At 40.2% G+C, this 25,377-nt stretch overlaps 1 protein-coding gene across 1 annotated transcript in view; it reads right to left on the bottom strand.

Annotated features, from left to right (window-relative positions):
• abl1 (c-abl oncogene 1, non-receptor tyrosine kinase) overlaps nt 1-25,377 on the bottom strand; it is a gene marked incomplete at its 5' end in the record, with an annotated part of 90,587 nt that overhangs the window by 26,420 nt on the left and 38,790 nt on the right. The window contains one exon of the mRNA XM_079815308.1: nt 896-1,097. Within this exon, the coding sequence (XP_079671434.1) occupies nt 896-1,097 (202 nt within the window). The remainder of the gene's footprint in view (nt 1-895; nt 1,098-25,377) is intronic.

Here is a 25,377-nt window from a genome sequence, read left to right as displayed (position 1 = left end):
AGGAAAAACTTTAGGAATTATAGTTAAAGAGAGAGAGAGAAAGAGAGAGAGAGAAAGAGAGAGAGAGAGAAAGAGAGAGAGAGAGAGAGAGAGAGAGAGAGAGAGAGAGAGAGAGAGAGAGAGAGAGAGAGAGAGAGAGAGAGAGAGAGCGAGAGAGAGAGAGAGAGTGCAATGACCACATTATCCACTAGAGGTCCATAGGGAAGTTAAGCAGAAGTTAAGCTGCCTTTCATCTTTCTTTTATTTGCCCTTTTCTCTCTCTTTCTCATGATTGTTGCATTTGTGCTCTAGTATTTGTCCTTCATTTATGTATGGAATTTTTTCAGATTTATGCCAGTTTTGTTGATTTTATTTGCCAATTTCAATAAAAATACTCTCTGTTGCAGTCACACACGTGTGTGTGTGTGTGCGTGTGTGTATGAGACAGAAAGTTTGTTCTACTTTGTGTTTATGCTCTAGGACCAGATCTTGATATAAATGTAGACATTTTCAGATTTATACTGGATTTAGTTAATTTTTTTTGACAAAAAAAGTGAAAAAAAAAGTTTTTTTACACTTTCCCATTCATTTTCAATGTGGGGTCAATCTGACCCAGAGGGACTTAAACGGTAAAACATTTTTACACACCTTTAGAACTACCAAATCAATCCCAGATGTTTTTGTGCATGTTTAGATTATTTAGGAAAAGTCCCAGAGTCTCATGGCCCTGAGATGAAGGAAACACTTTTTAAAAATGGAGGAAAAGTCCAGTGGGGTCAGCTGGACCCAAAGGGCCGATTAAGGGTTAAGACGTTTTTAAGGCCTTAAATTGTGTAAGGTCAAACTTTTTAAGACCGGCATGAACCCTGGGCGTGTTTGACGTCTTCAGACGATGATACACGAGTGTGTTTCTCACCTTTGGTGATGCTGAGTGTGTTATCGCCGCTTGCCACAAAATCATACAGCGCTACGAACAGATTGGGGTCATTTTCCCCGGGTCCCGCCAGCAGATTCTCCTTGGAGTTCCAGCGAGCCGCTTCAGACAGACCTGGAGGCTCGAAATCCGGCCGCTGAAGAGCTTCTGCAAACAGATACAGGTCAAAGGTCAATACACCACACTGAAACCAGTATAACTCCCACTACTACAACACTGCACATTCATGAGTGAACTGGTCATATTGTTCTCCGGCAGTAAAAACGTTGGCATAATTCAGATATTCTAATGTTTCTGAAAGTCTCTTCTGCTCAGCAAGCCTGCGTTTATAAATACAGTAAAACAGTGAATGTTTCCACAGAAATATGAAGCATCACGTGAGAATTCTCAATGGTCCTTTTTTCCTGTTGACTCAGGGGTGAAATGTGAACATGTTTTGATGGAGATTCACCCCGAGAGCAACACGCCTCAGATGTTTAAAGCAATAATCATACGCAGATACAGTAGAGATACGCGTCATCTGAACATTATCCACATCTTACACAATCCCAGAGCTTTCACAATCCAACAGAAAATAAACATTTGAGCAACCTTCACTGGCACTGATGAGCCAAACCCTGGGCATTTTTAGAGCTTGACAAGCATGAGGAAGATCCTCCGTGTGTTGAGACATGAGAGTCAGTGAATAAAGAGACAATGGCGAACTAACCCTTTACCTGCACCAGTGGATCTGGTTAGGTGACAAATGATAAGAGCTTTTGAAAACCATATTTAAATAGGCTTCAATGGCCCCGTCCCAATTAACATGAGCTCATAAAACGACATGAGATTTTGATGATTATACAAGAATCAGACAGATATTGATTTTACACATTTTTACAAGAAGTATGACATGTCGTCATTTGCTTTGTGTCAAACTCAGATCGGCCATCCATCGCTGTGATCGAACACGGATCAGACATGCATGTTTCTGAGAAAAACATCAGGCTTAAAGGGATAGTTACACTCTTCTTATCATAGGTTATATATTTAACAATATTAAATATATAACCAATGATACACAGTGTCTAGAGATTTTCTATCTCTAGGGAAATAACTTCATGAATCTGTTGATAATTTCTTGATTAAATTGATAGCGAACGCAAAGTTTCTGTGGGAAACTCAAAAGTTTTGGAAGCGAACGCAAAGTTTCTCTGGGAAACTCAAAAGTTTTGGAAGCGAACGCAAAGTTTCTCTGGGAAACTCAAAAGTTTTGGAAGCGAACGCAAAGTTTCTCTGGGAAACTCAAAAGGTTTTGGAAGCGAACGCAAAGTTTTTCTGGGAAACTCAAAAGTTTTGGAAGCGAACGCAAAGTTTCTGTGGGAAACTCAAAAGTTTTGGAAGTGAACGCAAAGTTTCTCTGGGAAACTCAAAAGTTTTGGAAGCAACGCAAAGTTTCTGTGGGAAACTCAAAAGTTTTGGAAGCGAATGCAAAGTTTCTCTGGGAAACTCAAAAGTTTTGGAAGCGAACGCAAAGTTTCTCTGGGAAACTCAAAAGTTTTGGAAGCGAACGCAAAGTTTCTCTGGGAAACTCAAAAGGTTTTGGAAGCGAACGCAAAGTTTTTCTGGGAAACTCAAAAGTTTTGGAAGCGAACGCAAAGTTTCTGTGGGAAACTCAAAAGTTTTGGAAGCAAATGCAAAGTTTCTCTGGGAAACGCAAAAGTTTTGGAAGCAAACGCAAAGTTTCTCTGGGCAACGCAAAAGTTTTGGAACTGAACGCAAAGTTTCTCTGGGAAACTCAAAAGTTTTGGAACTGAACACAAAGTTTCTCTGGGAAACTCAAAAGTTTTGGAAGCGAACGCAAAGTTTCTGTGGGAAACGCAAAAGTTTTGGAAGCAAACGCAAAGTTTCTGTGGGAAACACAAAAGTTTTGGAAGCAAACGCAAAGTTTCTGTGGGAAACACAAAAATTTTGGAAGCGAACGCAAAGTTTCTGTGGGAAACGCAAAAGTTTTGGAAGTGAACGCAAAGTTTCTCTGGGAAACTCAAAAGTTTTGGAAGCAACGCAAAGTTTCTGTGGGAAACTCAAAAGTTTTGGAAGCGAACGCAAAGTTTCTCTGGGAAACTCAAAAGTTTTGGAAGCGAACGCAAAGTTTCTCTGGGAAACTCAAAAGTTTTGGAAGCGAACGCAAAGTTTCTCTGGGAAACTCAAAAGGTTTTGGAAGCGAACGCAAAGTTTTTCTGGGAAACTCAAAAGTTTTGGAAGCGAACGCAAAGTTTCTGTGGGAAACTCAAAAGTTTTGGAAGCAAATGCAAAGTTTCTCTGGGAAACGCAAAAGTTTTGGAAGCAAACGCAAAGTTTCTCTGGGCAACGCAAAAGTTTTGGAACTGAACGCAAAGTTTCTCTGGGAAACTCAAAAGTTTTGGAACTGAACACAAAGTTTCTCTGGGAAACTCAAAAGTTTTGGAAGCGAACGCAAAGTTTCTGTGGGAAACGCAAAAGTTTTGGAAGCAAACGCAAAGTTTCTGTGGGAAACACAAAAGTTTTGGAAGCAAACGCAAAGTTTCTGTGGGAAACACAAAAATTTTGGAAGCGAACGCAAAGTTTCTGTGGGAAACGCAAAAGTTTTGGAAGCGAACGCAAAGTTTTTCTGGGAAACGCAAAAGTTTTGGAAGCAAACGCAAAGTTTCTCTTGGAAGTTCAAAAGTTTTGGAAGCGAACGCAAAGTTTCTGTGGGAAACGCAAAAGTTTTGGAAGCAAACGCAAAGTTTCTCTGGGAAACTCAAAAGTTTTGGAAGCGAATGCAAAGTTTCTCTGGGAAACGCAAAAGTTTTGGAAGCGAACGCAAAGTTTCTCTGGGAAACGCAAAAGTTTTGGAAGCGAATGCAAAGTTTCTCTGGGAAACGCAAAAGTTTTGGAAGCGAACGCAAAGTTTCTCTGGGAAACGCAAAAGTTTTGGAAGCGAACGCAAAGTTTCTGTGGGAAACTCAAAAGTTTTGGAAGCGAATGCAAAGTTTCTCTGGGAAACGCAAAAGTTTTGGAACTGATCACAAAGTTTCTCTGGGAAACTCAAAACTTTTGGAAGCGAACGCAAAGTTTCTGTGGGAAACTCAAAAGTTTTGGAAGCGAATGCAAAGTTTCTCTGGGAAACGCAAAAGTTTTGGAAGCGAACGCAAAGTTTCTGTGGGAAACTCAAAAGTTTTGGAAGCGAACGCAAAGTTTTTCTGGGAAACTCAAAAGTTTTGGAAGCGAATGCAAAGTTTCTCTGGGAAACTCAAAAGTTTTGGAAGCGAATGCAAAGTTTCTGTGGGAAACTCAAAAGTTTTGGAAGCGAACGCAAAGTTTTTCTGGGAAACTCAAAAGTTTTGGAAGCGAATGCAAAGTTTTTCTGGGAAACTCAAAAGTTTTGGAAGCGAACGCAAAGTTTTTCTGGGAAACTCAAAAGTTTTGGAAGCGAACGCAAAGTTTCTGTGGGAAACTCAAAAGTTTTGGAAGCGAACGCAAAGTTTTTCTGGGAAACTCAAAAGTTTTGGAAGCGAACGCAAAGTTTCTCTGGGAAACTCAAAAGTTTTGGAAGCGAACGCAAAGTTTTTCTGGGAAACTCAAAAGTTTTGGAAGCGAATGCAAAGTTTCTGTGGGAAACTCAAAAGTTTTGGAAGCGAACGCAAAGTTTCTCTGGGAAACGCAAAAGTTTTGGAAGCAAACGCAAAGTTTTTCTGGGAAACTCAAAAGGTTTTGGAAGCAAACGCAAAGTTTTTCTGGGAAACTCAAAAGTTTTGGAAGCGAACGCAAAGTTTCTCTGGGAAACGCAAAAGTTTTGGAAGCAAACGCAAAGTTTTTCTGGGAAACTCAAAAGGTTTTGGAAGCAAACGCAAAGTTTTTCTGGGAAACTCAAAAGTTTTGGAAGCGAACGCAAAGTTTCTCTGGGAAACGCAAAAGTTTTGGAAGCAAACGCAAAGTTTCTGTGGGAAACACAAAAATTTTGGAAGCGAACGCAAAGTTTCTGTGGGAAACGCAAAAGTTTTGGAAGCGAACGCAAAGTTTTTCTGGGAAACGCAAAAGTTTTGGAAGCAAACGCAAAGTTTCTCTTGGAAGTTCAAAAGTTTTGGAAGCGAACGCAAAGTTTCTGTGGGAAACGCAAAAGTTTTGGAAGCAAACGCAAAGTTTCTCTGGGAAACTCAAAACTTTTGGAAGCGAACGCAAAGTTTCTGTGGGAAACTCAAAAGTTTTGGAAGCGAATGCAAAGTTTCTCTGGGAAACGCAAAAGTTTTGGAAGCGAACGCAAAGTTTCTCTGGGAAACGCAAAAGTTTTGGAAGCGAATGCAAAGTTTCTCTGGGAAACGCAAAAGTTTTGGAAGCGAACGCAAAGTTTCTGTGGGAAACTCAAAAGTTTTGGAAGCGAATGCAAAGTTTCTCTGGGAAACGCAAAAGTTTTGGAACTGATCACAAAGTTTCTCTGGGAAACTCAAAACTTTTGGAAGCGAACGCAAAGTTTCTGTGGGAAACTCAAAAGTTTTGGAAGCGAACGCAAAGTTTCTCTGGGAAACTCAAAAGTTTTGGAAGCGAACGCAAAGTTTCTCTGGGAAACTCAAAAGTTTTGGAAGCGAACGCAAAGTTTCTCTGGGAAACTCAAAAGGTTTTGGAAGCGAACGCAAAGTTTTTCTGGGAAACTCAAAAGTTTTGGAAGCGAACGCAAAGTTTCTGTGGGAAACTCAAAAGTTTTGGAAGTGAACGCAAAGTTTCTCTGGGAAACTCAAAAGTTTTGGAAGCAACGCAAAGTTTCTGTGGGAAACTCAAAAGTTTTGGAAGCGAATGCAAAGTTTCTCTGGGAAACTCAAAAGTTTTGGAAGCGAACGCAAAGTTTCTCTGGGAAACTCAAAAGTTTTGGAAGCGAACGCAAAGTTTCTCTGGGAAACTCAAAAGGTTTTGGAAGCGAACGCAAAGTTTTTCTGGGAAACTCAAAAGTTTTGGAAGCGAACGCAAAGTTTCTGTGGGAAACTCAAAAGTTTTGGAAGCAAATGCAAAGTTTCTCTGGGAAACGCAAAAGTTTTGGAAGCAAACGCAAAGTTTCTCTGGGCAACGCAAAAGTTTTGGAACTGAACGCAAAGTTTCTCTGGGAAACTCAAAAGTTTTGGAACTGAACACAAAGTTTCTCTGGGAAACTCAAAAGTTTTGGAAGCGAACGCAAAGTTTCTGTGGGAAACGCAAAAGTTTTGGAAGCAAACGCAAAGTTTCTGTGGGAAACACAAAAGTTTTGGAAGCAAACGCAAAGTTTCTGTGGGAAACACAAAAATTTTGGAAGCGAACGCAAAGTTTCTGTGGGAAACGCAAAAGTTTTGGAAGCGAACGCAAAGTTTTTCTGGGAAACGCAAAAGTTTTGGAAGCAAACGCAAAGTTTCTCTTGGAAGTTCAAAAGTTTTGGAAGCGAACGCAAAGTTTCTGTGGGAAACGCAAAAGTTTTGGAAGCAAACGCAAAGTTTCTCTGGGAAACTCAAAAGTTTTGGAAGCGAATGCAAAGTTTCTCTGGGAAACGCAAAAGTTTTGGAAGCGAACGCAAAGTTTCTCTGGGAAACGCAAAAGTTTTGGAAGCGAATGCAAAGTTTCTCTGGGAAACGCAAAAGTTTTGGAAGCGAACGCAAAGTTTCTCTGGGAAACGCAAAAGTTTTGGAAGCGAACGCAAAGTTTCTGTGGGAAACTCAAAAGTTTTGGAAGCGAATGCAAAGTTTCTCTGGGAAACGCAAAAGTTTTGGAACTGATCACAAAGTTTCTCTGGGAAACTCAAAACTTTTGGAAGCGAACGCAAAGTTTCTGTGGGAAACTCAAAAGTTTTGGAAGCGAATGCAAAGTTTCTCTGGGAAACGCAAAAGTTTTGGAAGCGAATGCAAAGTTTCTCTGGGAAACTCAAAAGTTTTGGAAGCGAATGCAAAGTTTCTGTGGGAAACTCAAAAGTTTTGGAAGCGAACGCAAAGTTTTTCTGGGAAACTCAAAAGTTTTGGAAGCGAATGCAAAGTTTCTCTGGGAAACTCAAAAGTTTTGGAAGCGAACGCAAAGTTTTTCTGGGAAACTCAAAAGTTTTGGAAGCGAACGCAAAGTTTCTGTGGGAAACTCAAAAGTTTTGGAAGCGAACGCAAAGTTTTTCTGGGAAACTCAAAAGTTTTGGAAGCGAACGCAAAGTTTCTCTGGGAAACTCAAAAGTTTTGGAAGCGAACGCAAAGTTTTTCTGGGAAACTCAAAAGTTTTGGAAGCGAATGCAAAGTTTCTGTGGGAAACTCAAAAGTTTTGGAAGCGAACGCAAAGTTTCTCTGGGAAACGCAAAAGTTTTGGAAGCAAACGCAAAGTTTTTCTGGGAAACTCAAAAGGTTTTGGAAGCAAACGCAAAGTTTTTCTGGGAGCGAACGCAAAGTTTCTCTGGGAAACGCAAAAGTTTTGGAAGCAAACGCAAAGTTTTTCTGGGAAACTCAAAAGGTTTTGGAAGCAAACGCAAAGTTTTTCTGGGAAACTCAAAAGTTTTGGAAGCGAACGCAAAGTTTCTCTGGGAAACGCAAAAGTTTTGGAAGCAAACGCAAAGTTTCTGTGGGAAACACAAAAATTTTGGAAGCGAACGCAAAGTTTTTCTGGGAAACGCAAAAGTTTTGGAAGCAAACGCAAAGTTTCTGTGGGAAACGCAAAAGTTTTGGAAGCGAACGCAAAGTTTTTCTGGGAAACGCAAAAGTTTTGGAAGCAAACGCAAAGTTTCTCTTGGAAGTTCAAAAGTTTTGGAAGCGAACGCAAAGTTTCTGTGGGAAACGCAAAAGTTTTGGAAGCAAACGCAAAGTTTCTCTGGGAAACTCAAAACTTTTGGAAGCGAACGCAAAGTTTCTGTGGGAAACTCAAAAGTTTTGGAAGCGAATGCAAAGTTTCTCTGGGAAACGCAAAAGTTTTGGAAGCGAACGCAAAGTTTCTCTGGGAAACGCAAAAGTTTTGGAAGCGAATGCAAAGTTTCTCTGGGAAACGCAAAAGTTTTGGAAGCGAACGCAAAGTTTCTGTGGGAAACTCAAAAGTTTTGGAAGCGAATGCAAAGTTTCTCTGGGAAACGCAAAAGTTTTGGAACTGATCACAAAGTTTCTCTGGGAAACTCAAAACTTTTGGAAGCGAACGCAAAGTTTCTGTGGGAAACTCAAAAGTTTTGGAAGCGAATGCAAAGTTTCTCTGGGAAACGCAAAAGTTTTGGAAGCGAACGCAAAGTTTCTGTGGGAAACTCAAAAGTTTTGGAAGCGAACGCAAAGTTTTTCTGGGAAACTCAAAAGTTTTGGAAGCGAATGCAAAGTTTCTCTGGGAAACTCAAAAGTTTTGGAAGCGAATGCAAAGTTTCTGTGGGAAACTCAAAAGTTTTGGAAGCGAACGCAAAGTTTTTCTGGGAAACTCAAAAGTTTTGGAAGCGAATGCAAAGTTTCTCTGGGAAACTCAAAAGTTTTGGAAGCGAACGCAAAGTTTTTCTGGGAAACTCAAAAGTTTTGGAAGCGAACGCAAAGTTTCTGTGGGAAACTCAAAAGTTTTGGAAGCGAACGCAAAGTTTTTCTGGGAAACTCAAAAGTTTTGGAAGCGAACGCAAAGTTTCTCTGGGAAACTCAAAAGTTTTGGAAGCGAACGCAAAGTTTTTCTGGGAAACTCAAAAGTTTTGGAAGCGAACGCAAAGTTTTTCTGGGAAACTCAAAAGTTTTGGAAGCGAATGCAAAGTTTCTGTGGGAAACTCAAAAGTTTTGGAAGCGAACGCAAAGTTTTTCTGGGAAACGCAAAAGTTTTGGAAGCGAACGCAAAGTTTCTGTGGGAAACTCAAAAGTTTTGGAAGCGAACGCAAAGTTTTTCTGGGAAACGCAAAAGTTTTGGAAGCAAACGCAAAGTTTCTCTGGGAAGTTCAAAAGTTTTGGAAGCGAACGCAAAGTTTCTGTGGGAAACGCAAAAGTTTTGGAAGCAAACGCAAAGTTTCTGTGGGAAACTCAAAACTTTTGGAAGCGAACGCAAAGTTTCTGTGGGAAACTCAAAAGTTTTGGAAGCGAATGCAAAGTTTCTCTGGGAAACGCAAAAGTTTTGGAACTGAACGCAAAGTTTCTCTGGGAAACTCAAAAGTTTTGGAAGCGAACGCAAAGTTTCTGTGGGAAACGCAAAAGTTTTGGAAGCAAACGCAAAGTTTCTGTGGGAAACGCAAAAGTTTTGGAACTGAACACAAAGTTTCTCTGGGAAACGCAAAAGTTTTGGAAGCAAACGCAAAGTTTCTGTGGGAAACGCAAAAGTTTTGGAACTGAACACAAAGTTTCTGTGGGAAACTCAAAAGTTTTGGAAGCGAATGCAAAGTTTCTCTGGGAAACGCAAAAGTTTTGGAACTGAACGCAAAGTTTCTCTGGGAAACTCAAAAGTTTTGGAAGCGAACGCAAAGTTTCTGTGGGAAACGCAAAAGTTTTGGAAGCGAACGCAAAGTTTCTCTGGGAAACGCAAAAGTTTTGGAACTGAACGCAAAGTTTCTCTGGGAAACTCAAAAGTTTTGGAACTGAACGCAAAGTTTCTGTGGGAAACGCAAAAGTTTTGGAAGCAAACGCAAAGTTTCTGTGGGAAACGCAAAAGTTTTGGAACTGAACACAAAGTTTCTCTGGGAAACGCAAAAGTTTTGGAAGCAAACGCAAAGTTTCTGTGGGAAACTCAAAAGTTTTGGAAGCGAACGCAAAGTTTCTCTGGGAAACGCAAAAGTTTTGGAAGCAAACGCAAAGTTTCTCTGGGAAACTCAAAAGGTTTTGGAAGCGAACGCAAAGTTTCTCTGGGAAACGCAAAAGTTTTGGAAGCAAACGCAAAGTTTCTGAGGGAAACTCAAAATGTTTTGGAAGCGAACGCAAAGTTTCTCTGGGAAACTCAAAAATTTTGGAAGCAAACGCAAAGTTTCTGTGGGAAACGCAAAAGTTTTGGAAGCAAACGCAAAGTTTCTCTGGGAAACTCAAAATGTTTTGGAAGCGAACGCAAAGTTTCTCTGGGAAACGCAAAAGTTTTGGAAGCAAACGCAAAGTTTCTGTGGGAAACTCAAAAGTTTTGGAAGCGAACGCAAAGTTTCTCTGGGAAACGCAAAAGTTTTGGAAGCAAACGCAAAGTTTCTCTGGGAAACTCAAAAGTTTTGGAAGCGAACGCAAAGTTTCTCTGGGAAACTCAAAAATTTTGGAAGCAAACGCAAAGTTTCTCTGGGAAACTCAAAATGTTTTGGAAGCGAACGCAAAGTTTCTCTGGGAAACGCAAAAGTTTTGGAACTGAACGCAAAGTTTCTCTGGGAAACGCAAAAGTTTTGGAACTGAACGCAAAGTTTCTCTGGGAAACGCAAAAGTTTTGGAACTGAACGCAAAGTTTCTGTGGGAAACGCAAAAGTTTTGGAAGCAAACGCAAAGTTTTTCTGGGAAACGCAAAAGTTTTGGAACTGAACGCAAAGTTTCTGTGGGAAACGCAAAAGTTTTGGAAGCGAACGCAAAGTTTCTCTGGGAAACGCAAAAGTTTTGGAACTGAACGCAAAGTTTCTCTGGGAAACGCAAAAGTTTTGGAAGCAAACGCAAAGTTTTTCTGGGAAACTCAAAAGGTTTTGGAAGTGAACGCAAAGTTTCTCTGGGAAACGCAAAAGTTTTGGGACTGAACACAAAGTTTCTCTGGGAAACGCAAAAGGTTTTGGAAGCAAACGCAAAGTTTCTGTGGGAAACTCAAAAGGTTTTGGAAGCGAACGCAAAGTTTCTCTGGGAAACGCAAAAGTTTTGGAAGCAAACGCAAAGTTTCTGAGGGAAACTCAAAAGTTTTGGAAGCGAACGCAAAGTTTCTCTGGGAAACGCAAAAGTTTTGGAAGCAAACGCAAAGTTTCTCTGGGAAACGCAAAAGTTTTGGAAGCAAACGCAAAGTTTCTGAGGGAAACTCAAAATGTTTTGGAAGCGAACGCAAAGTTTCTGAGGGAAACTCAAAATGTTTTGAAAGCGAACGCAAAGTTTTTCTGGGAAACGCAAAAGTTTTGGAAGCAAACGCAAAGTTTCTGAGGGAAACTCAAAAGGTTTTGGAAGCGAACGCAAAGTTTCTCTGGGAAACTCAAAAGGTTTTGGAAGCAAACGCAAAGTTTCTGAGGGAAACTCAAAAGTTTTGGAAGCGAACGCAAAGTTTCTCTGGGAAACGCAAAAGTTTTGGAAGCAAACGCAAAGTTTCTCTGGGAAACGCAAAAGTTTTGGAAGCAAACGCAAAGTTTCTGAGGGAAACTCAAAATGTTTTGGAAGCGAACGCAAAGTTTCTCTGGGAAACGCAAAAGTTTTGGAAGCGAACGCAAAGTTTCTCTGGGAAACGCAAAAGTTTTGGAAGCAAACGCAAAGTTTCTGAGGGAAACTCAAAAGGTTTTGGAAGCAAACGCAAAGTTTCTGTGGGAAACGCAAAAGTTTTGGAAGCAAACGCAAAGTTTCTCTGGGAAACGCAAAAGTTTTGGAACTGAACGCAAAGTTTCTGTGGGAAACGCAAAAGTTTTGGAAGCGAACGCAAAGTTTCTCTGGGAAACGCAAAAGTTTTGGAACTGAACGCAAAGTTTCTGTGGGAAACGCAAAAGTTTTGGAAGCGAACGCAAAGTTTCTCTGGGAAACGCAAAAGTTTTGGAACTGAACGCAAAGTTTCTCTGGGAAACGCAAAAGTTTTGGAAGCAAACGCAAAGTTTTTCTGGGAAACTCAAAAGGTTTTGGAAGTGAACGCAAAGTTTCTCTGGGAAACTCAAAAGGTTTTGGAAGCAAACGCAAAGTTTCTCTGGGAAACGCAAAAGTTTTGGAACTGAACACAAAGTTTCTCTGGGAAACTCAAAAGGTTTTGGAAGCAAACGCAAAGTTTCTGTGGGAAACTCAAAAGTTTTGGAAGCGAACGCAAAGTTTCTCTGGGAAACGCAAAAGTTTTGGAACTGAACGCAAAGTTTCTCTGGGAAACGCAAAAGTTTTGGAAGCAAACGCAAAGTTTTTCTGGGAAATTCAAAAGTTTTGGAACTGAACACAAAGTTTCTGTGGGAAACGCAAAAGTTTTGGAAGCGAACGCAAAGTTTCTCTGGGAAACTCAAAACTTTTGGAAGCGAACGCAAAGTTTCTCTGGGAAACGCAAAAGTTTTGGAAGCAAACGCAAAGTTTTTCTGGGAAACTCAAAAGGTTTTGGAAGCGAACGCAAAGTTTCTCTGGGAAACTCAAAACTTTTGGAAGCGAACGCAAAGTTTCTCTGGGAAACTCAAAACTTTTGGAAGCAAACGCAAAGTTTCTCTGGGAAACTCAAAACTTTTGGAAGCGAACGCAAAGTTTCTCTGGGAAACTCAAAAATTTTGGAAGCGAACGCAAAGTTTCTCTGGGAAACTCAAAACTTTTGGAAGCGAACGCAAAGTTTCTGTGGGAAACTCAAAAGTTTTGGAAGCGAACGCAAAGTTTCTGTGGGAAACGCAAAACTTTTGGAAGCGAACGCAAAGTTTCTCTGGGAAACTCAAAAGTTTTGGAAGCGAACGCAAAGTTTTTCTGGGAAACTCAAAAGTTTTGGAAGCAAACGCAAAGTTTTTCTGGGAAACTCAAAACTTTTGGAAGCGAACGCAAAGTTTCTCTGGGAAACTCAAAAGTTTTGGAAGCGAATGCAAAGTTTCTCTGGGAAACGCAAAAGTTTTGGAAGCAAACGCAAAGTTTTTCTGGGAAACGCAAAAGTTTTGGAACTGAACACAAAGTTTCTGTGGGAAACGCAAAAGTTTTGGAAGCAAACGCAAAGTTTTTCTGGGAAACGCAAAAGTTTTGGAACTGAACACAAAGTTTCTCTGGGAAACGCAAAAGTTTTGGAAGCAAACGCAAAGTTTCTGTGGGAAACGCAAAAGTTTTGGAAGCAAACGCAAAGTTTCTGTGGGAAACGCAAAAGTTTTGGAAGTGAACGCAAAGTTTTTCTGGGAAACTCAAAACTTTTGGAAGCGAACGCAAAGTTTCTCTGGGAAACGCAAAAGTTTTGGAAGCAAACGCAAAGTTTTTCTGGGAAACTCAAAAGGTTTTGGAAGCGAACGCAAAGTTTCTCTGGGAAACTCAAAAATTTTGGAAGCGAACGCAAAGTTTCTCTGGGAAACTCAAAACTTTTGGAAGCAAACGCAAAGTTTCTCTGGGAAACGCAAAACTTTTGGAAGCGAACGCAAAGTTTCTCTTGGAAACTCAAAACTTTTGGAAGCGAACGCAAAGTTTCTGTGGGAAACTCAAAAATTTTGGAAGCGAACGCAAAGTTTCTCTGGGAAACTCAAAAGGTTTTGGAAGCGAACGCAAAGTTTCTGTGGGAAGTTCAAAAGTTTTGGAAGCAAACGCAAAGTTTTTCTGGGAAACTCAAAAGGTTTTGGAAGCAAACGCAAAGTTTTTCTGGGAAACTCAAAAGGTTTTGGAAGCGAACGCAAAGTTTCTCTGGGAAACTCAAAACTTTTGGAAGCGAACGCAAAGTTTCTCTGGGAAACGCAAAAGTTTTGGAAGCAAACGCAAAGTTTTTCTGGGAAACTCAAAAGGTTTTGGAAGCGAACGCAAAGTTTCTCTGGGAAACTCAAAACTTTTGGAAGCGAACGCAAAGTTTCTCTGGGAAACTCAAAACTTTTGGAAGCAAACGCAAAGTTTCTCTGGGAAACTCAAAACTTTTGGAAGCGAACGCAAAGTTTCTCTGGGAAACTCAAAAATTTTAGGGCGAACGCAAAGTTTCTCTGGGAAACTCAAAACTTTTGGAAGCGAACGCAAAGTTTCTGTGGGAAACTCAAAAGTTTTGGAAGCGAACGCAAAGTTTCTGTGGGAAACGCAAAACTTTTGGAAGCGAACGCAAAGTTTCTCTGGGAAACTCAAAAGTTTTGGAAGCGAACGCAAAGTTTCTGTGGGAAACGCAAAAGTTTTGGAAGCAAACGCAAAGTTTTTCTGGGAAACTCAAAAGTTTTGGAAGCAAACGCAAAGTTTTTCTGGGAAACTCAAAACTTTTGGAAGCGAACGCAAAGTTTCTCTGGGAAACTCAAAAGTTTTGGAAGCGAATGCAAAGTTTCTCTGGGAAACGCAAAAGTTTTGGAACTGAACGTAAAGTTTCTCTGGGAAACGCAAAAGTTTTGGAAGCAAACGCAAAGTTTTTCTGGGAAACGCAAAAGTTTTGGAACTGAACACAAAGTTTCTGTGGGAAACGCAAAAGTTTTGGAAGCAAACGCAAAGTTTTTCTGGGAAACGCAAAAGTTTTGGAACTGAACACAAAGTTTCTCTGGGAAACGCAAAAGTTTTGGAAGCAAACGCAAAGTTTCTGTGGGAAACGCAAAAGTTTTGGAAGCAAACGCAAAGTTTCTGTGGGAAACGCAAAAGTTTTGGAACTGAACACAAAGTTTCTCTGGGAAACGCAAAAGTTTTGGAACTGAACGCAAAGTTTCTGTGGGAAACGCAAAAGTTTTGGAACTGAACACAAAGTTTCTCTGGGAAACGCAAAAGTTTTGGAAGCAAACGCAAAGTTTCTGTGGGAAACGCAAAAGTTTTGGAACTGAACACAAAGTTTCTCTGGGAAACGCAAAAGTTTTGGAAGCAAACGCAAAGTTTCTGTGGGAAACGCAAAAGTTTTGGAACTGAACACAAAGTTTCTCTGGGAAACGCAAAAGTTTTGGAAGTGAACGCAAAGTTTTTCTGGGAAACTCAAAAGTTTTGGAAGCAAACGCAAAGTTTCTGTGGGAAACTCAAAAGTTTTGGAAGCGAACGCAAAGTTTCTCTGGGAAACGCAAAAGTTTTGGAAGCAAACGCAAAGTTTTTCTGGGAAACTCAAAAGGTTTTGGAAGCGAACGCAAAGTTTCTCTGGGAAACTCAAAAATTTTGGAAGCGAACGCAAAGTTTCTGTGGGAAACTCAAAAATTTTGGAAGCGAACGCAAAGTTTCTCTGGGAAACTCAAAAATTTTGGAAGCGAACGCAAAGTTTCTCTGGGAAACTCAAAAATTTTGGAAGCGAACGCAAAGTTTCTGTGGGAAACTCAAAAATTTTGAAAGCGAACGCAAAGTTTCTCTGGGAAACTCAAAAGGTTTGGAAGCGAACGCAAAGTTTCTGTGGGAAGTTCAAAAGTTTTGGAAGCAAACGCAAAGTTTTTCTGGGAAACTCAAAACTTTTGGAAGCGAACGCAAAGTTTTTCTGGGAAACTCAAAAGGTTTTGGAAGCGAACGCAAAGTTTCTCTGGGAAGTTCAAAAGGTTTTGGAAGCAAACGCAAAGTTTTTCTGGGAAACTCAAAAGGTTTTGGAAGCAAACGCAAAGTTTTTCTGGGAAACTCAAAAGGTTTTGGAAGCGAACGCAAAGTTTCTGTGGGAAGTTCAAAAGTTTTGGAAGCAAACGCAAAGTTTCTCTGGGAAACTCAAAAGTTTTGGAAGCAAACGCAAAGTTTTTCTGGGAAACTCAAAAGGTTTTGGAAGCGAACGCAAAGTTTCTCTGGGAAGTTCAAAAGGTTTTGGAAGCGAACGCAAAGTTTCTCTGGGAAACTCAAAAGTTTTGGAAGCAAACGCAAAGTTTTTCTGGGAAACTCAAAAGGTTTTGGAAGCGAACGCAAAGTTTCTCTGGGAAGTTCAAAAGGTTTTGGAAGCGAACGCAAAGTTTCTCTGGGAAACTCAAAAGTTTTGGAAGCGAACACAAAGTTTCTCTGGGAAACTCAAAAATTTTGGAAGCAAACGCAAAGTTTCTCTGGGAAACTCAAAAGGTTTTGGAAGCGAACGCAAAGTTTCTCTGGGAAACTCAAAAATTTTGGAAGCGAACGCAAAGTTTCTCTGGGAAACTCAAAAATTTTGGAAGCGAACGCAAAGTTTCTATGGGAAACTCAAAAATTTTGAAAGCGAACGCAAAGTTTCTCTGGGAAACTCAAAAGGTTTGGAAGCGAACGCAAAGTTTCTGTGGGAAGTTCAAAAGTTTTGGAAGCAAACGCAAAGTTTTTCTGGGAAACTCAAAAATTTTGAAAGCGAACGCAAAGTTTCTCTGGGAAACTCAAAAGGTTTGGAAGCGAACGCAAAGTTTCTATGGGAAACTCAAAAATTTTGAAAGCGAACGCAAAGTTTCTCTGGGAAACTCAAAAGGTTTGGAAGCGAACGCAAAGTTTCTGTGGGAAGTTCAAAAGTTTTGGAAGCGAACGCAAAGTTTTTCTGGGAAACTCAAAAGGTTTTGGAAGCGAACGCAAAGTTTCTCTGGGAAACTCAAAAATTTTGGAAGCGAACGCAAAGTTTCTCTGGGAAACTCAAAAATTTTGGAAGCGAACGCAAAGTTTCTATGGGAAACTCAAAAATTTTGAAAGCGAACGCAAAGTTTCTCTGGGAAACTCAAAAGGTTTGGAAGCGAACGCAAAGTTTCTGTGGGAAGTTCAAAAGTTTTGGAAGCAAACGCAAAGTTTTTCTGGGAAACTCAAAACTTTTGGAAGCGAACGCAAAGTTTTTCTGGGAAACTCAAAAGGTTTTGGAAGCGAACGCAAAGTTTCTCTGGGAAGTTCAAAAGGTTTTGGAAGCAAACGCAAAGTTTCTCTGGGAAACTCAAAAGTTTTGGAAGCAAACGCAAAGTTTTTCTGGGAAACTCAAAAGGTTTTGGAAGCGAACGCAAAGTTTTTCTGGGAAACTCAAAACTTTTGGAAGCGAACGCAAAGTTTTTCTGGGAAACTCAAAAGGTTTTGGAACTGAACGCAAAGTTTCTCTGGGAAACGCAAAAGTTTTGGAAGCAAACGCAAAGTTTTTCTGGGAAATTCAAAAGTTTTGGAACTGAACACAAAGTTTCTGTGGGAAACGCAAAAGTTTTGGAAGCGAACGCAAAGTTTCTCTGGGAAACTCAAAACTTTTGGAAGCGAACGCAAAGTTTCTCTGGGAAACGCAAAAGTTTTGGAAGCAAACGCAAAGTTTTTCTGGGAAACTCAAAAGGTTTTGGAAGCGAACGCAAAGTTTCTCTGGGAAACTCAAAACTTTTGGAAGCGAACGCAAAGTTTCTCTGGGAAACTCAAAACTTTTGGAAGCAAACGCAAAGTTTCTCTGGGAAACTCAAAACTTTTGGAAGCGAACGCAAAGTTTCTCTGGGAAACTCAAAAATTTTGGAAGCGAACGCAAAGTTTCTCTGGGAAACTCAAAACTTTTGGAAGCGAACGCAAAGTTTCTGTGGGAAACTCAAAAGTTTTGGAAGCGAACGCAAAGTTTCTGTGGGAAACGCAAAACTTTTGGAAGCGAACGCAAAGTTTCTCTGGGAAACTCAAAAGTTTTGGAAGCGAACGCAAAGTTTTTCTGGGAAACTCAAAAGTTTTGGAAGCAAACGCAAAGTTTTTCTGGGAAACTCAAAACTTTTGGAAGCGAACGCAAAGTTTCTCTGGGAAACTCAAAAGTTTTGGAAGCGAATGCAAAGTTTCTCTGGGAAACGCAAAAGTTTTGGAAGCAAACGCAAAGTTTTTCTGGGAAACGCAAAAGTTTTGGAACTGAACACAAAGTTTCTGTGGGAAACGCAAAAGTTTTGGAAGCAAACGCAAAGTTTTTCTGGGAAACGCAAAAGTTTTGGAACTGAACACAAAGTTTCTCTGGGAAACGCAAAAGTTTTGGAAGCAAACGCAAAGTTTCTGTGGGAAACGCAAAAGTTTTGGAAGCAAACGCAAAGTTTCTGTGGGAAACGCAAAAGTTTTGGAAGTGAACGCAAAGTTTTTCTGGGAAACTCAAAACTTTTGGAAGCGAACGCAAAGTTTCTCTGGGAAACGCAAAAGTTTTGGAAGCAAACGCAAAGTTTTTCTGGGAAACTCAAAAGGTTTTGGAAGCGAACGCAAAGTTTCTCTGGGAAACTCAAAAATTTTGGAAGCGAACGCAAAGTTTCTCTGGGAAACTCAAAACTTTTGGAAGCAAACGCAAAGTTTCTCTGGGAAACGCAAAACTTTTGGAAGCGAACGCAAAGTTTCTCTTGGAAACTCAAAACTTTTGGAAGCGAACGCAAAGTTTCTGTGGGAAACTCAAAAATTTTGGAAGCGAACGCAAAGTTTCTCTGGGAAACTCAAAAGGTTTTGGAAGCGAACGCAAAGTTTCTGTGGGAAGTTCAAAAGTTTTGGAAGCAAACGCAAAGTTTTTCTGGGAAACTCAAAAGGTTTTGGAAGCAAACGCAAAGTTTTTCTGGGAAACTCAAAAGGTTTTGGAAGCGAACGCAAAGTTTCTCTGGGAAACTCAAAACTTTTGGAAGCGAACGCAAAGTTTCTCTGGGAAACGCAAAAGTTTTGGAAGCAAACGCAAAGTTTTTCTGGGAAACTCAAAAGGTTTTGGAAGCGAACGCAAAGTTTCTCTGGGAAACTCAAAACTTTTGGAAGCGAACGCAAAGTTTCTCTGGGAAACTCAAAACTTTTGGAAGCAAACGCAAAGTTTCTCTGGGAAACTCAAAACTTTTGGAAGCGAACGCAAAGTTTCTCTGGGAAACTCAAAAATTTTAGGGCGAACGCAAAGTTTCTCTGGGAAACTCAAAACTTTTGGAAGCGAACGCAAAGTTTCTGTGGGAAACTCAAAAGTTTTGGAAGCGAACGCAAAGTTTCTGTGGGAAACGCAAAACTTTTGGAAGCGAACGCAAAGTTTCTCTGGGAAACTCAAAAGTTTTGGAAGCGAACGCAAAGTTTCTGTGGGAAACGCAAAAGTTTTGGAAGCAAACGCAAAGTTTTTCTGGGAAACTCAAAAGTTTTGGAAGCAAACGCAAAGTTTTTCTGGGAAACTCAAAACTTTTGGAAGCGAACGCAAAGTTTCTCTGGGAAACTCAAAAGTTTTGGAAGCGAATGCAAAGTTTCTCTGGGAAACGCAAAAGTTTTGGAACTGAACGTAAAGTTTCTCTGGGAAACGCAAAAGTTTTGGAAGCAAACGCAAAGTTTTTCTGGGAAACGCAAAAGTTTTGGAACTGAACACAAAGTTTCTGTGGGAAACGCAAAAGTTTTGGAAGCAAACGCAAAGTTTTTCTGGGAAACGCAAAAGTTTTGGAACTGAACACAAAGTTTCTCTGGGAAACGCAAAAGTTTTGGAAGCAAACGCAAAGTTTCTGTGGGAAACGCAAAAGTTTTGGAAGCAAACGCAAAGTTTCTGTGGGAAACGCAAAAGTTTTGGAACTGAACACAAAGTTTCTCTGGGAAACGCAAAAGTTTTGGAACTGAACGCAAAGTTTCTGTGGGAAACGCAAAAGTTTTGGAACTGAACACAAAGTTTCTCTGGGAAACGCAAAAGTTTTGGAAGCAAACGCAAAGTTTCTGTGGGAAACGCAAAAGTTTTGGAAGCGAACGCAAAGTTTCTGTGGGAAGTTCAAAAGTTTTGGAAGCAAACGCAAAGTTTTTCTGGGAAACTCAAAAATTTTGAAAGCGAACGCAAAGTTTCTCTGGGAAACTCAAAAGGTTTGGAAGCGAACGCAAAGTTTCTATGGGAAACTCAAAAATTTTGAAAGCGAACGCAAAGTTTCTCTGGGAAACTCAAAAGGTTTGGAAGCGAACGCAAAGTTTCTGTGGGAAGTTCAAAAGTTTTGGAAGCGAACGCAAAGTTTTTCTGGGAAACTCAAAAGGTTTTGGAAGCGAACGCAAAGTTTCTCTGGGAAACTCAAAAATTTTGGAAGCGAACGCAAAGTTTCTCTGGGAAACTCAAAAATTTTGGAAGCGAACGCAAAGTTTCTATGGGAAACTCAAAAATTTTGAAAGCGAACGCAAAGTTTCTCTGGGAAACTCAAAAGGTTTGGAAGCGAACGCAAAGTTTCTGTGGGAAGTTCAAAAGTTTTGGAAGCAAACGCAAAGTTTTTCTGGGAAACTCAAAACTTTTGGAAGCGAACGCAAAGTTTTTCTGGGAAACTCAAAAGGTTTTGGAAGCGAACGCAAAGTTTCTCTGGGAAGTTCAAAAGGTTTTGGAAGCAAACGCAAAGTTTCTCTGGGAAACTCAAAAGTTTTGGAAGCAAACGCAAAGTTTTTCTGGGAAACTCAAAAGGTTTTGGAAGCGAACGCAAAGTTTTTCTGGGAAACTCAAAACTTTTGGAAGCGAACGCAAAGTTTTTCTGGGAAACTCAAAAGGTTTTGGAACTGAACGCAAAGTTTCTCTGGGAAACGCAAAAGTTTTGGAAGCAAACGCAAAGTTTTTCTGGGAAATTCAAAAGTTTTGGAACTGAACACAAAGTTTCTGTGGGAAACGCAAAAGTTTTGGAAGCGAACGCAAAGTTTCTCTGGGAAACTCAAAACTTTTGGAAGCGAACGCAAAGTTTCTCTGGGAAACGCAAAAGTTTTGGAAGCAAACGCAAAGTTTTTCTGGGAAACTCAAAAGGTTTTGGAAGCGAACGCAAAGTTTCTCTGGGAAACTCAAAACTTTTGGAAGCGAACGCAAAGTTTCTCTGGGAAACTCAAAACTTTTGGAAGCAAACGCAAAGTTTCTCTGGGAAACTCAAAACTTTTGGAAGCGAACGCAAAGTTTCTCTGGGAAACTCAAAAATTTTGGAAGCGAACGCAAAGTTTCTCTGGGAAACTCAAAACTTTTGGAAGCGAACGCAAAGTTTCTGTGGGAAACTCAAAAGTTTTGGAAGCGAACGCAAAGTTTCTGTGGGAAACGCAAAACTTTTGGAAGCGAACGCAAAGTTTCTCTGGGAAACTCAAAAGTTTTGGAAGCGAACGCAAAGTTTTTCTGGGAAACTCAAAAGTTTTGGAAGCAAACGCAAAGTTTTTCTGGGAAACTCAAAACTTTTGGAAGCGAACGCAAAGTTTCTCTGGGAAACTCAAAAGTTTTGGAAGCGAATGCAAAGTTTCTCTGGGAAACGCAAAAGTTTTGGAAGCAAACGCAAAGTTTTTCTGGGAAACGCAAAAGTTTTGGAACTGAACACAAAGTTTCTGTGGGAAACGCAAAAGTTTTGGAAGCAAACGCAAAGTTTTTCTGGGAAACGCAAAAGTTTTGGAACTGAACACAAAGTTTCTCTGGGAAACGCAAAAGTTTTGGAAGCAAACGCAAAGTTTCTGTGGGAAACGCAAAAGTTTTGGAAGCAAACGCAAAGTTTCTGTGGGAAACGCAAAAGTTTTGGAAGTGAACGCAAAGTTTTTCTGGGAAACTCAAAACTTTTGGAAGCGAACGCAAAGTTTCTCTGGGAAACGCAAAAGTTTTGGAAGCAAACGCAAAGTTTTTCTGGGAAACTCAAAAGGTTTTGGAAGCGAACGCAAAGTTTCTCTGGGAAACTCAAAAATTTTGGAAGCGAACGCAAAGTTTCTCTGGGAAACTCAAAACTTTTGGAAGCAAACGCAAAGTTTCTCTGGGAAACGCAAAACTTTTGGAAGCGAACGCAAAGTTTCTCTTGGAAACTCAAAACTTTTGGAAGCGAACGCAAAGTTTCTGTGGGAAACTCAAAAATTTTGGAAGCGAACGCAAAGTTTCTCTGGGAAACTCAAAAGGTTTTGGAAGCGAACGCAAAGTTTCTGTGGGAAGTTCAAAAGTTTTGGAAGCAAACGCAAAGTTTTTCTGGGAAACTCAAAAGGTTTTGGAAGCAAACGCAAAGTTTTTCTGGGAAACTCAAAAGGTTTTGGAAGCGAACGCAAAGTTTCTCTGGGAAACTCAAAACTTTTGGAAGCGAACGCAAAGTTTCTCTGGGAAACGCAAAAGTTTTGGAAGCAAACGCAAAGTTTTTCTGGGAAACTCAAAAGGTTTTGGAAGCGAACGCAAAGTTTCTCTGGGAAACTCAAAACTTTTGGAAGCGAACGCAAAGTTTCTCTGGGAAACTCAAAACTTTTGGAAGCAAACGCAAAGTTTCTCTGGGAAACTCAAAACTTTTGGAAGCGAACGCAAAGTTTCTCTGGGAAACTCAAAAATTTTAGGGCGAACGCAAAGTTTCTCTGGGAAACTCAAAACTTTTGGAAGCGAACGCAAAGTTTCTGTGGGAAACTCAAAAGTTTTGGAAGCGAACGCAAAGTTTCTGTGGGAAACGCAAAACTTTTGGAAGCGAACGCAAAGTTTCTCTGGGAAACTCAAAAGTTTTGGAAGCGAACGCAAAGTTTCTGTGGGAAACGCAAAAGTTTTGGAAGCAAACGCAAAGTTTTTCTGGGAAACTCAAAAGTTTTGGAAGCAAACGCAAAGTTTTTCTGGGAAACTCAAAACTTTTGGAAGCGAACGCAAAGTTTCTCTGGGAAACTCAAAAGTTTTGGAAGCGAATGCAAAGTTTCTCTGGGAAACGCAAAAGTTTTGGAACTGAACGTAAAGTTTCTCTGGGAAACGCAAAAGTTTTGGAAGCAAACGCAAAGTTTTTCTGGGAAACGCAAAAGTTTTGGAACTGAACACAAAGTTTCTGTGGGAAACGCAAAAGTTTTGGAAGCAAACGCAAAGTTTTTCTGGGAAACGCAAAAGTTTTGGAACTGAACACAAAGTTTCTCTGGGAAACGCAAAAGTTTTGGAAGCAAACGCAAAGTTTCTGTGGGAAACGCAAAAGTTTTGGAAGCAAACGCAAAGTTTCTGTGGGAAACGCAAAAGTTTTGGAACTGAACACAAAGTTTCTCTGGGAAACGCAAAAGTTTTGGAACTGAACGCAAAGTTTCTGTGGGAAACGCAAAAGTTTTGGAACTGAACACAAAGTTTCTCTGGGAAACGCAAAAGTTTTGGAAGCAAACGCAAAGTTTCTGTGGGAAACGCAAAAGTTTTGGAACTGAACACAAAGTTTCTCTGGGAAACGCAAAAGTTTTGGAAGCAAACGCAAAGTTTCTGTGGGAAACGCAAAAGTTTTGGAACTGAACACAAAGTTTCTCTGGGAAACGCAAAAGTTTTGGAAGTGAACGCAAAGTTTTTCTGGGAAACTCAAAAGTTTTGGAAGCAAACGCAAAGTTTCTGTGGGAAACTCAAAAGTTTTGGAAGCGAACGCAAAGTTTCTCTGGGAAACGCAAAAGTTTTGGAAGCAAACGCAAAGTTTTTCTGGGAAACTCAAAAGGTTTTGGAAGCGAACGCAAAGTTTCTCTGGGAAACTCAAAAATTTTGGAAGCGAACGCAAAGTTTCTGTGGGAAACTCAAAAATTTTGGAAGCGAACGCAAAGTTTCTCTGGGAAACTCAAAAATTTTGGAAGCGAACGCAAAGTTTCTCTGGGAAACTCAAAAATTTTGGAAGCGAACGCAAAGTTTCTGTGGGAAACTCAAAAATTTTGAAAGCGAACGCAAAGTTTCTCTGGGAAACTCAAAAGGTTTGGAAGCGAACGCAAAGTTTCTGTGGGAAGTTCAAAAGTTTTGGAAGCAAACGCAAAGTTTTTCTGGGAAACTCAAAACTTTTGGAAGCGAACGCAAAGTTTTTCTGGGAAACTCAAAAGGTTTTGGAAGCGAACGCAAAGTTTCTCTGGGAAGTTCAAAAGGTTTTGGAAGCAAACGCAAAGTTTTTCTGGGAAACTCAAAAGGTTTTGGAAGCAAACGCAAAGTTTTTCTGGGAAACTCAAAAGGTTTTGGAAGCGAACGCAAAGTTTCTGTGGGAAGTTCAAAAGTTTTGGAAGCAAACGCAAAGTTTCTCTGGGAAACTCAAAAGTTTTGGAAGCAAACGCAAAGTTTTTCTGGGAAACTCAAAAGGTTTTGGAAGCGAACGCAAAGTTTCTCTGGGAAGTTCAAAAGGTTTTGGAAGCGAACGCAAAGTTTCTCTGGGAAACTCAAAAGTTTTGGAAGCAAACGCAAAGTTTTTCTGGGAAACTCAAAAGGTTTTGGAAGCGAACGCAAAGTTTCTCTGGGAAGTTCAAAAGGTTTTGGAAGCGAACGCAAAGTTTCTCTGGGAAACTCAAAAGTTTTGGAAGCGAACACAAAGTTTCTCTGGGAAACTCAAAAATTTTGGAAGCAAACGCAAAGTTTCTCTGGGAAACTCAAAAGGTTTTGGAAGCGAACGCAAAGTTTCTCTGGGAAACTCAAAAATTTTGGAAGCGAACGCAAAGTTTCTCTGGGAAACTCAAAAATTTTGGAAGCGAACGCAAAGTTTCTATGGGAAACTCAAAAATTTTGAAAGCGAACGCAAAGTTTCTCTGGGAAACTCAAAAGGTTTGGAAGCGAACGCAAAGTTTCTGTGGGAAGTTCAAAAGTTTTGGAAGCAAACGCAAAGTTTTTCTGGGAAACTCAAAAATTTTGAAAGCGAACGCAAAGTTTCTCTGGGAAACTCAAAAGGTTTGGAAGCGAACGCAAAGTTTCTATGGGAAACTCAAAAATTTTGAAAGCGAACGCAAAGTTTCTCTGGGAAACTCAAAAGGTTTGGAAGCGAACGCAAAGTTTCTGTGGGAAGTTCAAAAGTTTTGGAAGCGAACGCAAAGTTTTTCTGGGAAACTCAAAAGGTTTTGGAAGCGAACGCAAAGTTTCTCTGGGAAACTCAAAAATTTTGGAAGCGAACGCAAAGTTTCTCTGGGAAACTCAAAAATTTTGGAAGCGAACGCAAAGTTTCTATGGGAAACTCAAAAATTTTGAAAGCGAACGCAAAGTTTCTCTGGGAAACTCAAAAGGTTTGGAAGCGAACGCAAAGTTTCTGTGGGAAGTTCAAAAGTTTTGGAAGCAAACGCAAAGTTTTTCTGGGAAACTCAAAACTTTTGGAAGCGAACGCAAAGTTTTTCTGGGAAACTCAAAAGGTTTTGGAAGCGAACGCAAAGTTTCTCTGGGAAGTTCAAAAGGTTTTGGAAGCAAACGCAAAGTTTCTCTGGGAAACTCAAAAGTTTTGGAAGCAAACGCAAAGTTTTTCTGGGAAACTCAAAAGGTTTTGGAAGCGAACGCAAAGTTTTTCTGGGAAACTCAAAACTTTTGGAAGCGAACGCAAAGTTTTTCTGGGAAACTCAAAAGGTTTTGGAAGCGAACGCAAAGTTTCTCTGGGAAGTTCAAAAGGTTTTGGAAGCAAACGCAAAGTTTCTCTGGGAAGTTCAAAAGGTTTTGGAAGCGAACGCAAAGTTTCTGTGGGAAGTTCAAAAGGTTTTGGAAGCAAACGCAAAGTTTCTCTGGGAAGTTCAAAAGGTTTTGGAAGCGAACGCAAAGTTTCTCTGGGAAGTTCAAAAGGTTTTGGAAGCGAACGCAAAGTTTTTCTGGGAAACTCAAAAGGTTTTGGAAGCGAACGCAAAGTTTCTCTGGGAAGTTCAAAAGGTTTTGGAAGCAAACGCAAAGTTTCTCTGGGAAACTCAAAAGTTTTGGAAGCAAACGCAAAGTTTTTCTGGGAAACTCAAAAGGTTTTGGAAGCGAACGCAAAGTTTTTCTGGGAAACTCAAAACTTTTGGAAGCGAACGCAAAGTTTTTCTGGGAAACTCAAAAGGTTTTGGAAGCGAACGCAAAGTTTCTCTGGGAAGTTCAAAAGGTTTTGGAAGCAAACGCAAAGTTTTTCTGGGAAACTCAAAAGGTTTTGGAAGCGAACGCAAAGTTTCTCTGGGAAGTTCAAAAGGTTTTGGAAGCGAATGCAAAGTTTCTGTGGGAAACTCAAAAGTTTTGGAAGCAAACGCAAAGTTTTTCTGGGAAACTCAAAAGGTTTTGGAAGCGAACGCAAAGTTTCTCTGGGAAACTCAAAAGTTTTGGAAGCAAACGCAAAGTTT

Source organism: Gobio gobio (genome assembly GCF_949357685.1).
Source record: "Gobio gobio genome assembly, chromosome: 4".
NCBI classification, from domain to species: Eukaryota; Metazoa; Chordata; class Actinopteri; order Cypriniformes; family Gobionidae; genus Gobio; species Gobio gobio.
The sequence above is the reverse complement of the archived record's forward strand: the minus strand, read 5'-3'. Positions and strand labels throughout refer to the sequence as shown.